The following is a 19,483-nucleotide window of genomic DNA, read 5'->3' as shown; positions in this document are numbered from 1 at the left end:
AGTGGCGTACTGGGTCTTTTTTTGTACAATTTCTTATTTTTCTTGAGGTTAAAAATTATCTTTCTTTTTCAATAGCTTGGTTCGATTTGAATCTTCAGCTTTTAACTCTGTGAAATGTCTCCCAGTACAGTTTTCCAAGAATCAGACACTATCTGTTCTGCATTTTTTTCCCCAGGGGAATTCCCTCTGGAGCTTGCTGTTGTCCTGCACGGATTGGGCTGGGGTTCTCCTATGTTTTTGTCCTGCATTGGAAGCCCTGCTTTCTGGACCCCATGTGTTCTTGAGTTACATGCTTGTTTTGGTAGCATGTTTCCTCCAGTACCATCCTGAGAAACAACACATAGGAAATAGGTTTTTTCAGATCTTGAATGTCAGAAATGGTTTTAAACTACCCAGAATTGATATTTCGGCTGGGTATAGAATGGAAGGTTGGATATCATTTTCCTGCTGCAGTGAAGGTGTTGCTCCATTGGCCTCTGTCTTCCAGTGTCATGAGAAATCCAGTTCCCAGTGTCATCTCTAATTTAGACAATTTGTCCATTCACTGGGCTGCACACTTAATGGGTTGGTTTCACTCTGGAGACACTACCTTCAGTAAAGTCTTACTGATTCTTAAAAAATATCTCAGCAATTATTTTTAATTTCCTTTTTCCCATTCCTTGATTATTACATTCTGTTCTCTTTTCATGGATGTAACCTCTTCCCTCTAAAGAATAATTTAAAATTTTTTCTTTCATTCCTTGCATTGTATCTAGTTCCCATTTAGAGTCCTACTTTTTGGGTGGTTTTTATCCTTTTAAAAATTATGTTAAAGGCTTTCCTCAAGTGTTGGGTGACCTTGGCAGGGTCTCATTTAAGAATGAAGCCCTAGAAAGTTGTTTGGAACAAGTCAAATGGTCACCTAAGACGTGGGTTTCATCACACTCACCCTTGCACAGTGGATTAGGGGGAGATAAGATCACTTTCATGTGAAATGAATCAGCCGTGATGGTTCTGACAGAGAAGGACCAAGGCAAGGGCCTTATGCTAAACTGGCCTGGAGCTTCTTAGCATCAGAGCCTTGAAGAATGCTCTAGAGAAGGGTGGGAGATGAGACGAAATACTCTGTTGCAGCCTGGTCTGTGCTATCCACCCAACTAGATCTTGAATGTCCCCCTAGGCTTGTGGGACAAAGCCTTGGCCCCATACCCCTGGGCCTGGGGGAGGAAGGAGCCAGCCAGGAGGTGGTGCCCCTGCCCCCCACCACCAAGAACCTGCACGAACCATGCACTGAATTGGGAGGTCATCGAAGGGGGAGGTCACCGAGTGGCTGGCTGGAGGAAAGTAGTCACTCAGGCTGAGACAGCACATACACTCTCCTTGGGGGCCAGGGGGCCAGGTGCCCTAGACAGGGCAGTATGAAGGAGAGCAAAGGTTACCTGGCTGAGTGTGATCAGTAGTCAGCGTGGGGAGAACCAAGAATTGACTGTTGCCCGAGGGGGCTGAGACTAAAAGAAACAACGCTACAATATTGGTTTCCTCCCCCAGGGTGTAGAGGGGAGACCTCAGTGTAGAGAAGGGGCTTCAACAGGGAGGCCACTCAACCCTTTTTATCAAATAGTTGCTTACGTGGAAGGTCTTCCATTATTTGATATGTCATAGTTTACTTAAACCATTTTCTATTTGGGGGCAAAAATAAGTTTCAAATACAAAAAAGGCATCTGCACGATGGGCACTGATTTTGTAATTGTTCTTTCTCTTATTCGACAGACATTTATTGACCTAGCATCATAGATGTTCTCAGGAGACTGTGCAATAAACATGAAATTACTGCATTCAACCATAAAGATGAGGGCGGAGTGAGCTATGTGCCTGGACTGACACCGCAGCTGCCTGTGGAGTGGAGAGCAGGGTCATGTGCTGGGAAGCAGGTGGATACACGACTGTGAGATCTAGACACTGCTTTATGGGAGTTTACTTTAAAAATCTCTCAGCTTTTCTATATGTTTGAAAATTTTCATAAGTTCATAAGTTACTTAAATTCTTAACATTCATAAACGTTGGAAGAAATGTCACCTACATGTACTAGACTATTATAATCAACTATACTTTTGAAATTACCAAATCATTAAGAAATTTCTAGATTTAAAAAAAATTTCTAGGGCAGTACAGGATTTACCTTCAGCCGACACCATCCCCCCTTCCTATTCTGAGCTGCCCTCTGTGGGATGGCTCTAGTCAGGGAAGTGTCACCCTGATGGACACCTGGGAAGTGGACATGGCCATGCAGGGAGGAGACATGGCCTAACCCAGCCTGGCGGAGGAGGGTGGCTTTCGGAGAAGAGAATATTGAATCTGAGTCCTGAAGGAAGGACAGAAATGGGCCACATAAGCCAACTGAGAAGACAGGCAGGTGCTTCCAGTGAGGATCCAGGAGAGCAAAGGCACAGTGGCTGTGGAAATTAGACCCCAGCATCCTGTGCCCTGGGTCTGGCGGTTCCTGGCAGGACTTGGAGGCACCAAGGCCGGGAGTTTTTCTATTTCCGTGGCTACCATTGCCCGTGCTTAGTCCAGACCTCCAAGCCACTGAGGGGAAGTGGCTTAGGTTTCATGGTTCCTGAATGGCATAATTGGCCCCAGGTTCGCTCCCAACTCCCCTCACCCCCACCAGGCAAGCATAGATTTCTCCTGGTCCAGATGAAGGCGTAGGGGGTAGGAGTGGGTGGGAAGGGGTCAGCAGCCTGGAGAGACCCCTCCTCCTGCATGCATCCCCAGAAGCGCCTATCAGCTCATCCTCTTCGGCTGCAGAAAATTCACTAAAGGGTGGGCCAGTGTCACTGCCCATTACGACTAGACACTGCTTCTGGCTTCTCTCCTGAGCTCAGGTAGGGACATGGGCACCTGCTTTGCCACTACCGAGTAACCTGTCATCGCTGAGCCTCAGTTTCCCCATCTGTGATTCTCCATCGGGATCATGATGCCTGCCCAGCAGAGTTGGTCTGGGTCTTAGGGGTGCTACAGACAAAGGTAGGAGACCACCACGCAGGCTGGGCCTGGAGGGAAAAGTGACACAGGGCACTGGAGGTGTGGCACTCTCCAACAAGACTGACCGTAGAAGTGTCCTCCAACAGAATGCCAGCATATTCTCCAGGAGCCACAGGAAGAGATATAAAGAAACAAGTGAAACAAATTTTAATATATTTTATTGGACCCAAAATACTTGAAATATTTCAATATGTAGTCAATATAAACATTATTGACTTGTGTGTTTTATAGTGCCCCACATCTTGGTTTGGACTAAGCTACTTTCTGGGGCTCAGTGGCCTTCTAGGACCTCACATCTCGAAGTGAAGTGGGGTGTCCTAGTGCCAGAGGTGGCTGACAACCCGAGGCCTAGATGGTACCAGGCTCAGCGCTCAGAACTTAAACTGTATAACCTCATTGGCTTCTTCTACCCCTGAGGGAGAGTCTAGTCATAGACCCACTTTACAGGTAAAGAAACTGAGGCACCGAGTTCGAGACTGAAACACTGCCATTGCCACCCCCCACAGTCTGAGAAAGTCCCCAAGCTGGAAAGCGCTTCACTCCCAGACAGCCAACGAGAGGTGCTCACACCTAATCGGTGTCTCGCACGGTCTTGCTGGATCTGCCGCAGGCTCTCTTCAGTTCCCCGGTCTCCCCTTCTTAGCACCCGCTGCGGGCCCTGCACCCATGGCCACTCCATAAGAGGGTCTTTCTGTGACGCTGCCGTGTAAAACTCGGACATAGTCCCTACTGCTCTTAGCGGCCTGTGCTAATTTACCCCAGCCCCCAGGTGCTTTGTCCTTACTGTCACCAGTAAGTCCTGGGCCCCTTCCCCTGCAGGATGCTGCTCATGCTGAGCCCACTCCTGGCTACATCTAGAGACAGAGCCACTTGGACAACTATGAGAGTGGCTGGGCCCATCACAGGCAAACGTGGTGTGGCATAGCGTGTTAGTGTGTCACGTGCCCATGACAAACTACCGCACGCAGACTGAGTGGCTCAAACAACAGCAGCTTGCTTCTCATGGTTCTAGAGATTGGAGATCTAAGATAAAGGTGTCAGCAGGGGCTTGCTCCCCGCAAAGGCAACAGGGGTGGGTCTGTCCTGGCCTGGCTCAACCAGGGGGTTCTCCCTGCATGCATCTCATCTCTGTATTCAATCTCCCCTTTTTATAAGGACACCAGGCACATTGGATTTGGGGTCACCCACTGCAATATGATTTCATCTTAACCAATCATGTTCACAATAGCACTATTTCCAAATGAGGTCACGTTCTTAGGTACTAGGGGTTAGGGCTCCAGCAAGTGAATTGGGGTGGGGGACACAATTCAACCCATAACACATATATGCCACGATTGTCATTTAGAAAATGTTTTTTAAAAGAGCCTTTTCATAATAGCAAAACACAAGCTACACAGTCATAACCTTGATAAATGTGCTAACCCTGTCTGAAAATGACAGAAGCTGAAAGAAGACTTGCAGGATTGGACTGAAATGCTCTGTTCTTGGAGCAGATCACTGAAGAGAGAAAAGTGACCATTCTCCCCTTTTGATAGACTTAATGTAGGGGACATTTTGCAACCTCAATACACATCCTAACAAGGTACTTGGGAGAATTTGACAAGACAGTTCAGTAGTTTATCTAGAAAAGAAATGATTGATACTAAACAGTCGTTTACTCCCCTGGCCTCACGCTGATGAAGAGCAGAATCTGCTCCCTGCCCTTTGGGAGAGAAAAACAGCAAAAAACAATAATACCCCCCCCCTCCATAAACCTGTCTGTCCTGCTGAGGGTGGCCCATATTACAACCTGAGTCTGGAAATTAAATCTGTGGGGACCTAGAACAGAAGCAGATGCCAGGGCCGAGGTATGGACACTCAACAGGTGGGAAAAGTAAAAATCAGAGGCACATTCTCTGGATTCAGATCAATCTGAGTTTGAATCTAGAGGTGGTAGGGGGGCCTCGGGGGACTCATGCACCCTCGTGTCCTTGTGCAAACTGAGGACTTAAGTGCCACCTCTTCGATGATGGAAGGGTCGAAGGAGTTCACAGAATCACGTGCCTAAGGAGGTGGACACTGAGAAAGCACAGCTCCTACCCTCCCCCCATTCTGTTCCTGCCCCCACTCCATCCCACCTGGGGTTCACCTTTGAACTCTAGGCGACAGATTCCAACAAAGGAGAAGCCAAGAATAAAGTTGCCCACCCCCACTGCTAGTGGCCTGGTTACTGCATGGTGTCATATTCATACAATTACCACCTAGTAACTCGTAATCCTTTGCTACAAAACAGACCTTGTGCTGCAAACAAAACAAACCACCCACAAAATTCAATGGCTTAAAACAAGAGCCATTTTATTCTTAATTCTCTTGGGTCAGCAACTTGGGCCAGGCTCCGCGGGGCTGAGCTGTGTAGTTCTGCAGATCTTGCCTGGGGTCTGCAGTCATCTCAGGGCCATCTGGGGCTGTGTGATCTGAGGTGGCTGCCAGCCCACCAGGCTTCTTCCCTATGGTTTTAAGAGGCAAGAGGGGCTGCAAGGACGCTGAGGCCCAGGCTCACACGTCATTTCTGCCTCCTTCTATTGGTCAGATCAAGACATGAGATTCATGAGCTGGGAAACAGGCTCTACCTCCTGATGGCAGGACTGCAGAACATTTGTGGTCGTTTTTAATCTATAAGTAAGTGACTTCAGTCTTGCTTACATTTCTCAACATTAGTGAGAAGAGACTTAGTTCTTAGATATAGCAGGCTTCCTAAAACTTCACTGGCATCTATGGAGTTGTCACTTGCAGAGTCCACCCTCCCTGTGGCCCTCCGATGGCCCCAGGGACAGCATGCATGACCCTTGTCCTCATCCAAGGTTCGTGCATGGCCCCCTCATCCTCAATCCTGTTCTCCTCCTTGTCCTCACCTCCTCAATTTAACTCTATGTATTTAGTTTATGTAAATATTATGGGTACATCTCATTCTACTTCCTTTTATTTTATCATCTATATTATTTTCGGGTTTCTTCATGTTGACTTTATTTGATCCTAGATCATTTTAGTTGATCCACACTATTTTTTTACTTCACGTTTTTACTAAGTAGCCTTCATGAGGTTAAAAAGTCTCTTTTTATCCCTCTTTGAAAAGCCCTTTTAATATTATCAATAGAAGTTGAACTCTATGCTGTTTTCTGCATCTATTGAAAAGGACCACTACAACATGGATGTTCTTCCTCTGTCCATGTGGTGAATGACATGGGTTCTCTGGTCTTGATCAATCCCTGGAATAAATTCTGCTTGGTTTGCATGTACCTTTTTTAATGCATCTCTTTGGATTTGGTTAGCTAATTATTTAGGATTTTTGTGTCCAAGTTCATAATTGAAATTGGCTAAATAAAAGCAGATTTTAAAAGGATAAGTTTACCTAGTCTCGCCAAACAATGAAATAGCTTGTCTTCTGTTTTCTTTAAAGATCCTGTCCGTATACCTTATAATCTTAGTTATTTTAGCATAAATGCTAAATCATAGTCTACTTTTTTCACTAAACATCATCATATCTTTATACATGCCACAGTAATATTCAAAGAGTATTTTAATTACAACTGTTTCCTTTTTGTGATTACTGTAACCACTTCAGTGGACCACTTAATGCGTAATAATTAAAAAATATTTTTATTCCTGGTACAAATTCCCAGGAGTGGGGTAAAAAGATATGAACATATTTAGAATCTTGATATATATATTATTGTCTTTTCCACAAGAGAGATTAATCCGTTTGCAAGTGCCATCTATAATGTGGGGGAACAAATCTTGCCTCAAAATTTCTGCATTAGGTAACACTATTTTATTAAATTTTATAGATCTGATTGTAGCTCTTCTGTGAAGGACAATAAATAATATTTAAATGAATGAATGAGCAAATGACAAAGTGTGATCCCGCCTGACTCGCGTCTGGCTCGGCTAGGGATCTTCGCTCCGGCGCCCCCTGCTGCTCATTGTGACGCGGGCCGTGTGCTGTACCCCCAGGCAGGCAGCAGGGGCAGAGTCGGGGAGAGCCATGGCCGAGACACAGGAGCTGCTCCTGCAGCTGCAGAAGGACAACCGCGACGGGCGTCTGCGGAAGCAGGAGCTGGAGGAGATGGTGCGCGGGCTCGAGGCTGAGAGCGAGAGCCTCACTGGGCGCCTACAGGACCTGCGCGAGCGCGAGCGCAGGTGCGCGGGGAGCTCGGCTCCACCCGCGGGGCAGGCGCGCTATGGTCTGCACTGCAGGTGGCCGCAGCCGGGGCTTAGCAGAATCTAGCCAATCCGTTGGTTACTCTCCCGAACCCCGGGCCCGAACCTTTGCTTTAAGCCGTGGAGACCGGGGTGATCTCAGAGGGCCCACGATGGAAAGTGTAGCGACCCGACGTGGGCTTCCTCGGCCCAGCCACAGTTGGTTCTTCCCCGGGGCGCAGGGGACCTGAGTGTCCGCCTCCTCTCGCCGTGGCACCGCCTCAGTTTCCCCTCTGTAGCCTGCAGCGGAGGCGAAGCCAGACTGCGAGGGTCCTGCGCGGGGAGGCGCGCGCGGCGGCGCGGGAGCGCGCGGAGCGGGCCCGCGGACTGCTGGAGGCTGCGGAGCAGCGCAAGCAAGACCTAGTGAGGGCATGGCCCGGGATGGGGCAGTGCCTGCGGAGACAGTGGTGCCTCGGAGAGGGCGCGGCCCTGGATGGCGGGGGGTGCGTTGGAGAGGGCGGTGTCCTGGATGGGGCGGTGCCTGCGGTAAGGGTGTCGCCATTGACGGGGCAGGGCACGCGGGGTGGGGTGGGCAGTGCTGGCAGTGAGGACAGTACTTCGGTGAGGCCCAGGACGCCCCCTCGATCCTCCGCAGGAGCAACACAACCGACAGCTGCAGGAGCAGTGGGAAGAGCTATCAAGTCAGGTACAGTCAGCAGATGTCCCGTTTCTTGCTTCCCCTAGGAAGTCCCGCTTTAGTCTCTGCCTCGGTTCCGCCGGGTTCCTGCCTCCCAATATACACCCCGCCCCTAGAATCTCCGCAAACTCCATCCTTACAAAGCTCCACCCTCAGCTCTTCTACTACGGAGGAGAACAATTAAGTCAGCAGCGTGCGGAGCAGCAACTCGGGGCCCAACTGATGGCGCTGCAGGTGCTTGGGTGGGGCCCTGAGGGTAGGAGCGGCAGCATGGGCGGAGCCATAACCACCTGGGAGTGGGGCGGCTCCCTGCGGGGCCCCTAGGGCCGGGGGCGGGCACAACCGGGACTTGGGCGAGGCCCTGACAACCTGGGAACCGCGGTGACAAGCGGGGTCTTGAGGGCCAAGGCAGCCAACCAGAGGCGCAGCAGGATGGAGGGTGTGCCAGGCTCCTGACATTCTTTGGCTCTTCTGAAGAAACAAGTGGAGTTGCTGGAGGCCAAGCACGCCATACAGGCGGAGGGCTTGCGGAAGGTGAGGGCGGAGCCGGCGTCTGAGGGGGAGGGTCGGCTTCGGGTGTGGGTTGAGGCTGGGCAGGTGCTGGAAGGTGGAAAGAGGGTGTGTCTTCCCGAGTCTAATCGAGGCTTCCCGCGCCCCAGGGCGCACAACGGACGGAGGAGGCCTGGGCCAGCTTCCAAGAGCAGAGCGGAGTGCTGCAGGTGCTGCCCCACTCCGCTTCGAGAACCGCTCACCTCCAACTCCACTACGACCTCCACTCCTCCTACCCCAGAGCGGCAACGGCCTGTCCCCCATCCCACCCCGACCTCCCCCTCCCCAGGCCTTCCCTAGTCTTGAGACCCCACTCCGACCCCTTCCAGGAGCTGCAGGGTAAGGTGATGGAAGCGGCGGCTGCGCTGGACGCCTTGCGGGGCGGTCTGGACCTGTAAGGGATTTAGTTCTGTTGGGTATGGCGGGGCGACTGTGGCTGGGACAGATCGTCCAATTCGACGCCTGTTCCCGCAGCTGCGACTCTCAGCCTCCTCGCCGGGTGCAGGACTACGCGGGCTCCCTCATGGAGGAGGTGGCCAAGGCCGACTGTGTGAGCACGCGCCGGGCCGGGGAGGGCTGGAGTCGGTACACGCCCCCACGGGGATACCGTACACTCACGCGGGCCCGTTTCCCCACGGGGGCCCGTCAGATCCGCCCCAACGGCCCCCGCCCCCTCTCGCACACTCACTGGACTCGCCCCCCACGAGAGACACCCTCAATTCCCGGGGGACTGATTACCCGCCCCTTCGTGAGACCCCGCGCCGCGCGCTTGCGATGGAGCTGGACGCCCCTTCTCTCCCCGCAGCAGAAGCGGCTGTTCCGTGGCGCAGGCATCAGGTGAGCTAGAGGGCGGGCAGCTGGCGCGCGGGGCCGGGGTCCGCCCCCCTGCACGTGTCCTGCGGACCACCGCGGGTCTGTCCTTCAGTGCATCCACCGGTCCGCAGGCTGTGGGTGCTGAGCGCGCTGCAGACGCTGTTTCTTCTCCCGCTCGGCTTCCTGGTGCTGCCGCTGCTCTACCTAGCGGTGGTCAACCCCAACGCCCTCCGCCGCGGGCTCTGGCGCCTCCGCTCGGACAGCGCCTTCCGCCGCCTGCGCTACACGCTGTCCCCGCTGCTCGAGCTGCGTGTGCGCGGGCTGCTGCCCGCCTAGGACTCATCACGTCGGCCGAGGCCGCAGCCACCTTTGTCTCCCGTGTGGTTTCTGGGCGCCTGGGGGAGGCCGGCAGGAGACACCGGGGCGGGGGACGGAGGGTCATGTGTCCCTCGGGGCCCAGCGACCGGCCCTGGCATCGTGGCCTCCGGCTTGAGCCGGGCGCGCCCTCTTCCGGCGCCCACGTTTGGGCTGGCTCGCACCAAGGGGCTCCTCGGCGGCCCCTGCTGCTGCACAGGAGGCAACTCCGAAGGTGGGCAGTGCCCGCTTCCTAAACTTGCCTTTTTTCCTGCTAGTGATCTTGGGGCGGTGGGGGGCGGGGGCAGCTAGCTGGCCGGTCAGATCTCTGTCCTTCGGCTCTGCTGCACGGTGTTTATTCAGATCCCCGTAGCTCCCCTTCGCTGGTTTTCTCGGGGTGGGTTCTCCGTGAGGCAGGGATGCGGGCCGTCCACACCGTGGTCCGCTTCGCTGCCGGTGCAGCACCGTATGATCCGTGTTCACGACTGCAGGCTAGGGAATCTTTACTTAAGCGAAGTGTTCTGCTTAGTAGAAATGATGAACCTTGGTTTTATTTTGTCTGATACAAATGCTGCTCTACTTTTATTGCTTAGGTTTTTTTTGATAGTGAAATTGTTTTTATGTGTCTCCTTGTGCACACACACAATGGACTTTAAAAATCGTTTTATTGACTTATACTCTTTAGTCTTTTTTGGGTTAAATTTATTTATAGAATGCCGCTTACCAAATTTTATCAAATTTAAGAATTGTATCATAAAAAAAATAATAAATCTTGCCTGGAAGTCATAAAGATATTCTCATACTCTAAATATTTTTAAGTGGTGTAAATACTTTGTTTGTCCATTCATTGTAACACTTTGTTGGTAAGCATTTTACCTATTCACCCATTGATGGACATTTGGGTTGTTTCCATCTTTAGATTTGTGTGTACAGATTGTGTGAGTTCCCTTTTTCACTTCTTTTGGGTGTATACCCCAGAAGTAGACTCGCTGGGTCATTGGTAATTGTGTTAATTTATTTTAGAAATTGCTGTACCGTGTTCCACAGCAGCTGCACCATTTTACATTTCCATCAGTAGAGCACAAGGATTCTCATTTCTCCACATCCTCCCCAACACTTGTTTTGATAACAGCCATCCTAATGGGTGTGATTTTTTTACTTTCAATTTTTAGGCATTGCAGTCTCCAAGTTTTATAACTTATAATTACAAAGTCAAATCCATAAAGTGGCATCTTAGGGAAGTCTAGCTTGTATCCCTATGCCCTCCACCTATTGCCCCCACACTAGAAACATTTTTTTAATGGATTCCTTTTTTCCCTTCCTTTTTTCCCTTAAATAAGTGAACTATAAACAGTCACATCTCCTCCCCTTACTTACGTGAACAGTGTACCACATGGACTTCTCTACCCTCCCTTCAGCACCTTGCTCAGAAGAGCAGCGTGGAAACATGGGTGTGCCATTTATTCAACCTTAGTGATGTGGGTGGGTGGATTCCCATGCTTTGCTGTTACAAATAGTACCTGAACGAGGAGCCTTCTGCAAATATCTTTTTGTATTTTGCCAGAGAAGCTTTGAGATTGATTCCTGAAAGTAGGATTGTGGGCCAGAGGGTGACCACATTCATGATATTGCTAGATTGCCCAGAGCCCATCGCTGGGTCTGAGGGCCCTTTCCCCACAGCCTTGCCCCATGATGCATATTGTCACATTGGGATTTTTGTCAGCCTGGTGAGAAATGGCGCTTCAGTGTAGCTTTAATTTACATTTCTCTCATGATCAAGGTTGAGATTATTTTTTTATATTTAAAGGCTGGATTTTTTTCTGTACACTGTCCATATCATTTGCTTGTCTTAAAAATGTAGGATTATAAGGTTTTCTCAATTTTTTAAAGCTCTTACACTAGGCATTTTAACTTTGTGATCTTTTTAAAATATTTTCCCAATTTTTTTCACTTTGTTTATGGTATTCTTTTGCTAGCCGTATATTGTTTTGGTAACTAATTCACTTTCCCTTCTTGATTCTGGATTTTGGTAATTTTCTTCACTTCTGGGTTATTAGGGAAACTCACCTGTGTCTACCAACCCTTGCATCGTTTCTTAGTTCACATTTCAATCTCTGGTCTGCTTGGGACTCACTAGGGTTTATGATGTGAAGATCTTTTGCATTTCCACATGACTTTTAGACTCAAATTGTCAATTTCCATAAAATAGTCTGGGATTTTTATTGTGATTACACTGAATTGAGATGAATTTGCCAAGAATTACGTCTTCCAATACACCAAACATGATGTTACTCTCCATTTTTTATTTCCCTCAGCAACGTTTTGAATTTTTAGTGTAGAGATCTTGTACATTTTTACATGTTTGGGGATGCTATTATGAACGGTATAGATTTTTAGAATTTCATTTTCCAACTGTTCATTGCTAGCATATAGAAATACAACTGATTTTTGTACGATGCCCTTGTATACCTTTTGTACTGCAGTATTGCTTAAATCCCTTGTTTTTTGTACTTTTACATTCCTCAGCATTCTATAGACAATTTTATTGTCTGTGAAGCAGGGCAGTTTCTTCTCTTCCTTTCCAGTCTCTCTACTGCCTTTATCCCCAATGTTGATTAGAAGTGATAACACCTTTGTCTTGCTCCTGATCTTGGGGAGAATGCCTTTAGTATTTCATCATCAAGATGTTAGCTCTGAGTTTTCTTAGATGATCTTTATCAGGTTGAGGAAAGTTCCTATTTCTATTTTGCTATTTTTATGAATGGGTGTTGAATTTTGTCTGCCTATTGAAATGATCATATGGTGTTCCTTCTTTAGTCTGTTCATGTGAATTACACTAATTGCTTCTTGAACATTAATCCAACCTTGCATTACTGGGATAAGGCCCATTTGGTCACGACGGTCCATTTAATACATCATGTTCAATTTGCTAATATTTTGTTAGATTTTTGCATCTATATCGAGAAGGACATTGCTCTATAATTTTCTTGGAATGTTCTCATCTTATTTTAATGTCAGGGCCTTGCTGCCCTCCTTAAAAATGAATTTCTATTTTAAGAAAGAGCAACATTGCATTATTTCTTAAGATGTTTTGACCTACCTTGTTGGCTTTATGTTGAAAAAAATGACACCTTAATAATTTTTTCTTTAACACAGAAGTGTATGAACTAGATTACAAATATCTCTCCAGGTCTGTGGCATGCCTTTAATACAATCCAAATTAATTTAAGTATATGAACTAGATTACAAATATCTCTCCAGGTCTGTGGCATGCCTTTAATACAATCCAAATTAATTTTTGCCCTTTATTAGTGTTTTGGTTAAGAAACCTTTGTGTGTCCTGAGGTCAGCAAGACATTCTCTTCTGTATTCTAAAAGCCTTTAAAGTTTAACATAGAGCTCTATAGGCCACCTGGAAGTGATTTTGATGTCAGATGAGAAAAGCAGTCAACTTTTTTCTATATTGATATCCAGTTGACACACCATTATTCAAAAGCCTGTCTTCCCCCTCCTACCCTGCATGTCTGTTTGTGGGGAGTTCCTGGGCTTTATCTCCCCCATTGTTTATCTACCTTTGCTGGCACCAGCAAGGCATATCGTCTTAACTACTGTAGCTTCCGGATAGGTCTTAATATCTAGGTTTGTTGATCTTCAATACCAGAAAGGTTTTATTTTGACTCTGCATTTCCACATAAATTTCAGACTTGCCAATTTCCACTACACAACTTTCTGGAATTTTGATTGGCATATGCAGTGAAACCACAGATCAGTTTGAGAACAAACATCTGTATAATGTTGAGTCTTCCAGTCCAAGAATGTTACTCTGTTTAGATCTTTCAACATTTGTAGTTTTTAATATTTATGAATCTTTCTTTAGTTTTTCTTGGTATTTGATGTTTTGATATACAGTTGTAAATGGTAGTTCTAATTTGAATTTTTATTTTCAGACATACACAGGACTTTACATAGTGACCTATCACCCTGGTTATATATCCCATTTATAGATTTGGGAGTTTTATGTACAAAAATGCCATTTTCTGAGTTATCTTTCTTTCTAGAACCTTAAACTTTCTTTTTATGCCCTGACTGAACTGGCTAGAGCTGAAGAGAAATAAAGCAGACTCATATACAGCTCATTCTTATCTAGGAGGCGCAGCTTTCAATATTTCACCTGTAAGCATGATGGGTTTTTTACAGAAAGTTCCTGGTCTTTTGGGCATGGCTTTATTTCCAGTACGCCCTATCTTGAGTGCTGACCGAGCTCCCCTAACAAACTCCTCAAAGGTCTTTTGTTTCCCATATCATCAAAATAGCAACTTGATTATTCTCAAGATTTTCTATTTCAGTCTCTAGAGACCTTATTTTCTTGTCAGCTCACGGATTTAGATTTTCTCCCCAGTATTGTAAATAGTTTCTAATTTTTCAAGATATATTAATTTGCCATATTGCTGGAATCTTGTACATAACATTTGACTTTTTTTTTAAAGCTAATTTGACAAGCTCTTATTAACTATTATTGTTTGAATGCATTTCTACTATTTTATAAAATGTGCTTATCCTGCTTTTTCTGTGCTCTTCCTCCCCTCTTCCTATCTTCTGTTGGATCTTTCTGAAAGTTACTCCCTATATGACGGTATCCTATTTACTTGGCTCATCTCTACCATCCTCCCCAAACACTACCTTAAAGCATTTTAACTCTGATATTTCCTAAGATCTTACATGTATTGTCTAGTATTTTAGTTCTACTCTTTTAATTTCTAAATATTTAGGGTTCTTGTTATTGATACGTAACTTAATTCCATGTAATCAGAGGACATTCTCTGAATCATTCGAACAGCCTGTGATGGTGAAGAGATGGTGCGTTGTTACTGCTGATGTATAGTAAGTTTTATAAATGCCTATCAGGTGAAGATGGATAATACAGTTGTTCAGGTCTCCTGTGTTTACTTTCTTGCCAGTTGTTCTAATCAATTGTGGAGAGAGAGGTTAAAATCTCCAACTCTGATTGTGGAGTTATTTTCTCCCTTGAATTCTGTCAAATATTGCTTCGTGAACATTCAACTCACATGATTATGGTTCTTTTTTCCTCTATTTAACTTCACCTTAGGTCTTTATATTTTAAGTGCAATCATTTCATGTTTTTATCTATGTTTCTAATCCTTGCCTTTTAATTGGAGTGGTTAGCCCATTGATATAATTATTGATGTAGTTGGATTGAAGTCTACGATTGCATGATTTCTGTCCCATCTGTCATTTTTTCTTCTTTCTTTCCTTTTCTGACTTTTTTGATTAATGTAATATTTTTAAGAGTTCCTTTTAACTTACATATTAGCTTATTTATGTTTATTTATACTGCTCAGGACTCAAGTGTGCTCCCTGAAGCTTAGTATTTGTTTTTTACCAACTATGGAATCCCATTAGAAGTTGATAAGGGCTTCTCATTGGAATCCCATTAGAAGTTGATAAGGGCTTCTCATTCAACTTTTCTTTTAAAATTGTTTCTCATTGATTGTTTTTTTCTTCCTCTATATCTGCCGTTTAACTTATTTCTAGATTTTTTTTTTTTAGGTTTGGGTCTTAAAATAATTCGAGGGTTGTAGTGGGTGGGAATAGACAGCTGCTGCTGGGGGCTAGTGGCACAAAGATTTCGGATTCTCAGAACAGAGAACTTAAACATGAATGAGAGGGAAACAAGAAAAGACTGGAGCAGAAGCAGGACACAGAGATGTGGACAGGATGGCCAGATGGCCTCCACAGGAGCCCTCTGTGGAGACAGCTTTGGAGTGGAAAAGAGCAGTTAGGGAGGGAGATTGCAATGTTATTTTTGGTACATTTGCATTGTGGTGAGTCGTCTTTGTGAAGCTCATAATCAGGGTGCCCGGCCCTGACCCCTTCGGCACATGCAATGCCTGACGTCCCCCTGCGTGGTGGCCAGTCCTAGCTTAGGGGTTCCCTGGAAGGCCTGTGAATGCAGGCTCCGCAGCTGGCCGGCCCTTACCCACCTTTTGTCTCAGGACTCTGGAGAGGAAACACTGCCCTGCTGTCTTCCCAGCACATCTAGGAATCACCCCTCAGCTGAATGTGCACTTAGGACTTGACAATAAACCTGATATTCAAGTTCGACACAACACTTTTGTTGATTATTTTCTCCATGTTGGTTAAACCTTAAGTTGAACATAATTTTTTTTTTTATACACTAGAAAATACTTCATGTACCTATGAAATAAGATAGGTAGGGAATGTGTTCAGTGCAAATTATTCACACCCAAGCAGAGAGAGTGCCATCAGATGATTGTCGTTTCAGTCTCACATGCCACATGTGGGCCACACCTAAAGAAGGAGTGGGGGGCCAGGCTCTGCAGGGGTGCACTTCTTTTGTCCTGTATGTCCTATGAAAATAACTCCATTGCATGAAAATGGCCGTGAACAGTTCACACCCTTTGACCTTGCACAGCAGGGGGGTGGGGAAGTGCTTGCACAGCTCCATGATTGTGGACAGCTTGGGTAGGGGAGCCACGACAGCTGATGCTCTGACGCCACCCTCAGTAAGGAATGTCATTCTGATAGTACTGGATCATGTCGTAGGTCCGGCTCCTGGAAGGCCGAGAGTAAAGGGAGGTTGTAAGGAGCCTGTGCCATTCTAGGGCCCCTTGCCCCTCTGAGCCCCCCACACATCTCCTTCACCCTGGCAGCTGCACTTGGGAGTCCACACTGCTACCCTCCCTGGAAGTGTGAATGCAAACTGGCAGACCCTCTGGCCTCCCCGCAAGCCCCTCCTCTGCCTGGAACATTCCTTTCCCGACCAGTGACCATGGCCATGCGAGTCCCATTCTGCCCCATCTCCTGCTCGGCCTCCTCTGAGGCCACCTCACACTCAGTGGGCCCGGAATGTAGACTCGAGTGGACGGCCGTTCCTCAGCCAAACACCTGCCCTTGGTCCTGGGGCCCAGGCACTGGGGACCCAGGAGTCCGTCTGTAGGAGCTGCCCTGTGGCAGACGCCACTCCAGCCCCTTGGCCTGGTGTGTGGTACCCAAAGGAGTGAGGCCATGCTCAGCGTCCTTTCTTATTTTACCAACAAAACAAATAATCAGAAGAGATATTCCTCATACTGCCTTTCAAACCCCTCTTGCTGACTCAGAGATGTCACGTTCCCCACACCAAGCTACCTCACAGCCCAGCCTGTCCCCACCCAGTCTTTTCCTGTTCTTGTTAGGGCCCTAACCAGGACCAGTTCTGGTCTTCCTCTCAGACTCCAGCCGTCTCTGCACTTCTCGGGAGCCTCAACCAACCCCATGTGTGTAGGTAGCTCTTGTGTGGGTGGCTCGCCTCACCCACCTGCTGGAATCACGTCCACTCTGTTGTTCAGCCCAGACACCTCAACGCCATCTGCCATCCATCTCTGATTATCACACCCTCTGGGAGCCCATCAGGGAAGCCTGGGGCTCCACCTTCAGAATCCAAGCCCACCTCGTCACGCAGCTCTGCCATCGCTCACAGCAATGGCTGACTGGCTAGTCACCACCTTGTCACTCCTGCCAATGCTCCTTAACTGGCCCTTCTGGGCCGCACATACCTCCCTGGAGGCCTTTTGCACCTATGGCTCCCTTACCCTAACAGACTTGGCACCGGGGTGGGGGCACAGCTTTCAGCCTCCAGGCCTCTGCCAGGTGTTTCCCTCTACACCAGCACCCCATCACCCTGAGAAAGCTCCCTTCGGGGTGTGTGGAACTGAATCTCCTGAGCCATCCATCAGCTTCCTTGTCACCTGGCCCAGGCATGGCCCCACATAGGTGCCCAGACTGTACCGGTGTGTGGTGGGTGAGGCAGAAGGGAGGGCAGGTGGGGATGACTCACCTGTTGCTGAGGAAGCAGCTCTGAATGACCTTCATGATAAAATTTGCAGCCTCTCGCTCGGTCATGTTGGGGCTGAACCTGTTCCTGGGGAAGAGTTCACATCAGGGCCACTGTCGTCAGAGTCGCTCCCACCAGACTGACCTCCCCAAGGGACATGTTCCTGCCTTTGCCAACAGGCATTTGTGAGAATCTGTTCAGCTGAGGGTCAGGCCCAGGAATGTTCCCTCATGGGGACAGTGTTGTGAAAGTGAGGCCTCACTTATTGTGGAGACAGTTTCCAGCTAGCCTAGAGGGCTCTGTTCCCTTCCCCAGCACCTCTCGGGCTAAGCAGCCCCATGGCTGGAGGAGGATGAGCAAGGGGGCTAAGTCACTATGGCTCTGGGGCCCAGGGATAGCACTGCATCCCTGAGAAAAGAATCTGGGCATGTCCTCAGCTATGACTGGCAGAAGCACAGTCTGGTGATACGCCTCACCCAGGAAATCTGTCTGCTCTGGGGTTCCAAGGAGAGTACTCAGCCTCATTAAGATTCAGTTACCCCCACCCAATAGGCTCCCATCTCCATGGACGACTGCCCCCCAATGGCCTGTATGTTTGCCTAAGACCTACTTCAAGAGCTTGATTGTCTGGCCACGGAAGCAGGGCAGACCCGTGTCCAACATGAGGGTGACCAGAGAGACGACCGCATCCATGTAGGGCCTGAGGAGACACAGGGAAGGAGGTGAGCAGAGCCCGGCGAGCGGGGTGGCCCCGCCTACAGTCCTGCAGCCCGGCTGCTGCCTGACAGCCGCTCACATGCTGGCTCCCCCCACCTCCCTGCGGCCTTTCACATCTCCCAGGGAGGCACTGCAGCCCACAGGCTGGGGCTGCTCACACTCCCCTGAAGGACCTGAGCAGTCCCGCTTTGCTCCCACCCGAGGCCTCTGGCCATGGTTTCTCTGCCCAGCTGAAGAAGTGTGGGCTGCAGCACAAAGATGTCCCGACCTTCCTTTTGTTGTGGGGCGGTGGGCACGAGCAGGTGTGATGTAAGCTCTGACAGACTCTGGGTTGGAGTCTAAGTGTCAGCACACACTGCTTTGTGGCTTGGCCACATGACACTCTAAAACCAGGACAGTGAATCTCTGGTGTGCAGTCTGGGGATAGCAGGTGCTCAGGCTTGGGTGAAAAGGGTGAATGGGGTGCTTAAAAGGGACCCACAGGCACTGGCAAGTGAAGCCAAGCCCAGGAGTTTGCAGAATGTGGCTGGACAGAAGGTACTGGCGCAGGTGGGAAAAGAGAGGCACTGGAAGGCAAGGCCTGGGCATACGCGGGCCCAGGCGGCTCCAGCACCTCCCTTGCTCTCTCTGAACCTCAGTCCCTGTATCCACAAAGGGGCCTGTGAAGGCCCCATGGGACCTCTGAGGAGCTGGCCTTGCTAGATGAGTGGCACTGAGAATTGGTGCCCGGCTTACCGCACAGCCAGGTAGCCACGGACACACATCTCCATGAACCACTTGAAGGGCGTGGCCTCCATCTTGCCCCCCATGATCATCACCATCTCATCTGTCAGCTTTATGTCTGGTTCCCAGCCGAGGTTGCCACCCGGTGAGCTTTCGAACATGAAGCCAAAATCTGCAAAACTCCCAAAAGCCATTTGTGATGGGATGAGATGCCAGGGCAGTGATGTGGGCATGCTTCAACCAGGGTTTGGAGCCACTAGCTCCCCCACCCCAGGAGCTGGCCACAGGCTGTGTTTTCTTAGGGACAGCAGGGGAGGAGCAGGCAGGAGAGGAGAGGAAATGGAGTCAGGGAACCAGGTAGGAGCAGAGAGAGGCTGGTGCTAAGGCGATTCCAGTTTCCAAACCCAGAGCTCCCTGTGTCCCATGGCCCCGGCTACTACTCCCACCCCCAGCACCCTCCCAGCAGCCAACAGCTAGGCCTCAAAACTGGACTTGAATCCTGACTCTGACACTTCCTGGCTGGGGACCCTACTACGCCTGCTCCTGTGTGGGGTGCCCCGGGCTCCAGAAGAAGGGAA

The 19,483-nt window shown here is 48.7% G+C and overlaps 2 protein-coding genes across 3 annotated transcripts in view; one reads left to right on the top strand and one right to left on the bottom strand.

The window, feature by feature from the left end:
* The first annotated feature begins 7,816 nt into the window (after positions 1–7,816).
* On the top strand, positions 7,817–9,836 carry TMEM191C (transmembrane protein 191C). Of its 2 annotated transcripts, XM_025044523.1 has the most exons (7): positions 7,817–7,906; positions 8,054–8,131; positions 8,375–8,431; positions 8,557–8,616; positions 8,776–8,840; positions 8,921–9,283; positions 9,391–9,836. In XM_025044523.1, exons 2-7 carry the CDS (start codon positions 8,120–8,122, stop codon positions 9,593–9,595), a joined length of 762 nt encoding a protein of 253 aa, XP_024900291.1. In that variant the 5' UTR covers positions 7,817–7,906; positions 8,054–8,119; the 3' UTR covers positions 9,596–9,836. The 2 variants fall into 2 exon arrangements, with proteins under 2 accessions (XP_024900291.1, XP_024900290.1); XM_025044522.1 differs by lacking the exon at positions 7,817–7,906 and having other exon boundaries at positions 7,928–8,131.
* Positions 9,837–11,901: 2,065 nt separating this feature from the next.
* PI4KA (phosphatidylinositol 4-kinase alpha) overlaps positions 11,902–19,483 on the bottom strand; it is a 115,630-nt gene continuing 108,048 nt past the window's right edge. The window contains 4 exon segments of the mRNA XM_025044487.1: positions 11,902–16,207; positions 17,469–17,552; positions 18,076–18,165; positions 18,918–19,077. Of these exon segments, the coding sequence (XP_024900255.1) occupies positions 16,156–16,207; positions 17,469–17,552; positions 18,076–18,165; positions 18,918–19,077 (386 nt within the window). The 3' untranslated portion in view covers positions 11,902–16,155.

The sequence above is a fragment of the Pteropus alecto genome, unplaced genomic scaffold (assembly GCF_000325575.1).
Source record: "Pteropus alecto unplaced genomic scaffold, ASM32557v1 scaffold113, whole genome shotgun sequence".
NCBI lineage: Eukaryota > Metazoa > Chordata > Mammalia > Chiroptera > Pteropodidae > Pteropus > Pteropus alecto.
The sequence above is the reverse complement of the archived record's forward strand: the minus strand, read 5'-3'. Positions and strand labels throughout refer to the sequence as shown.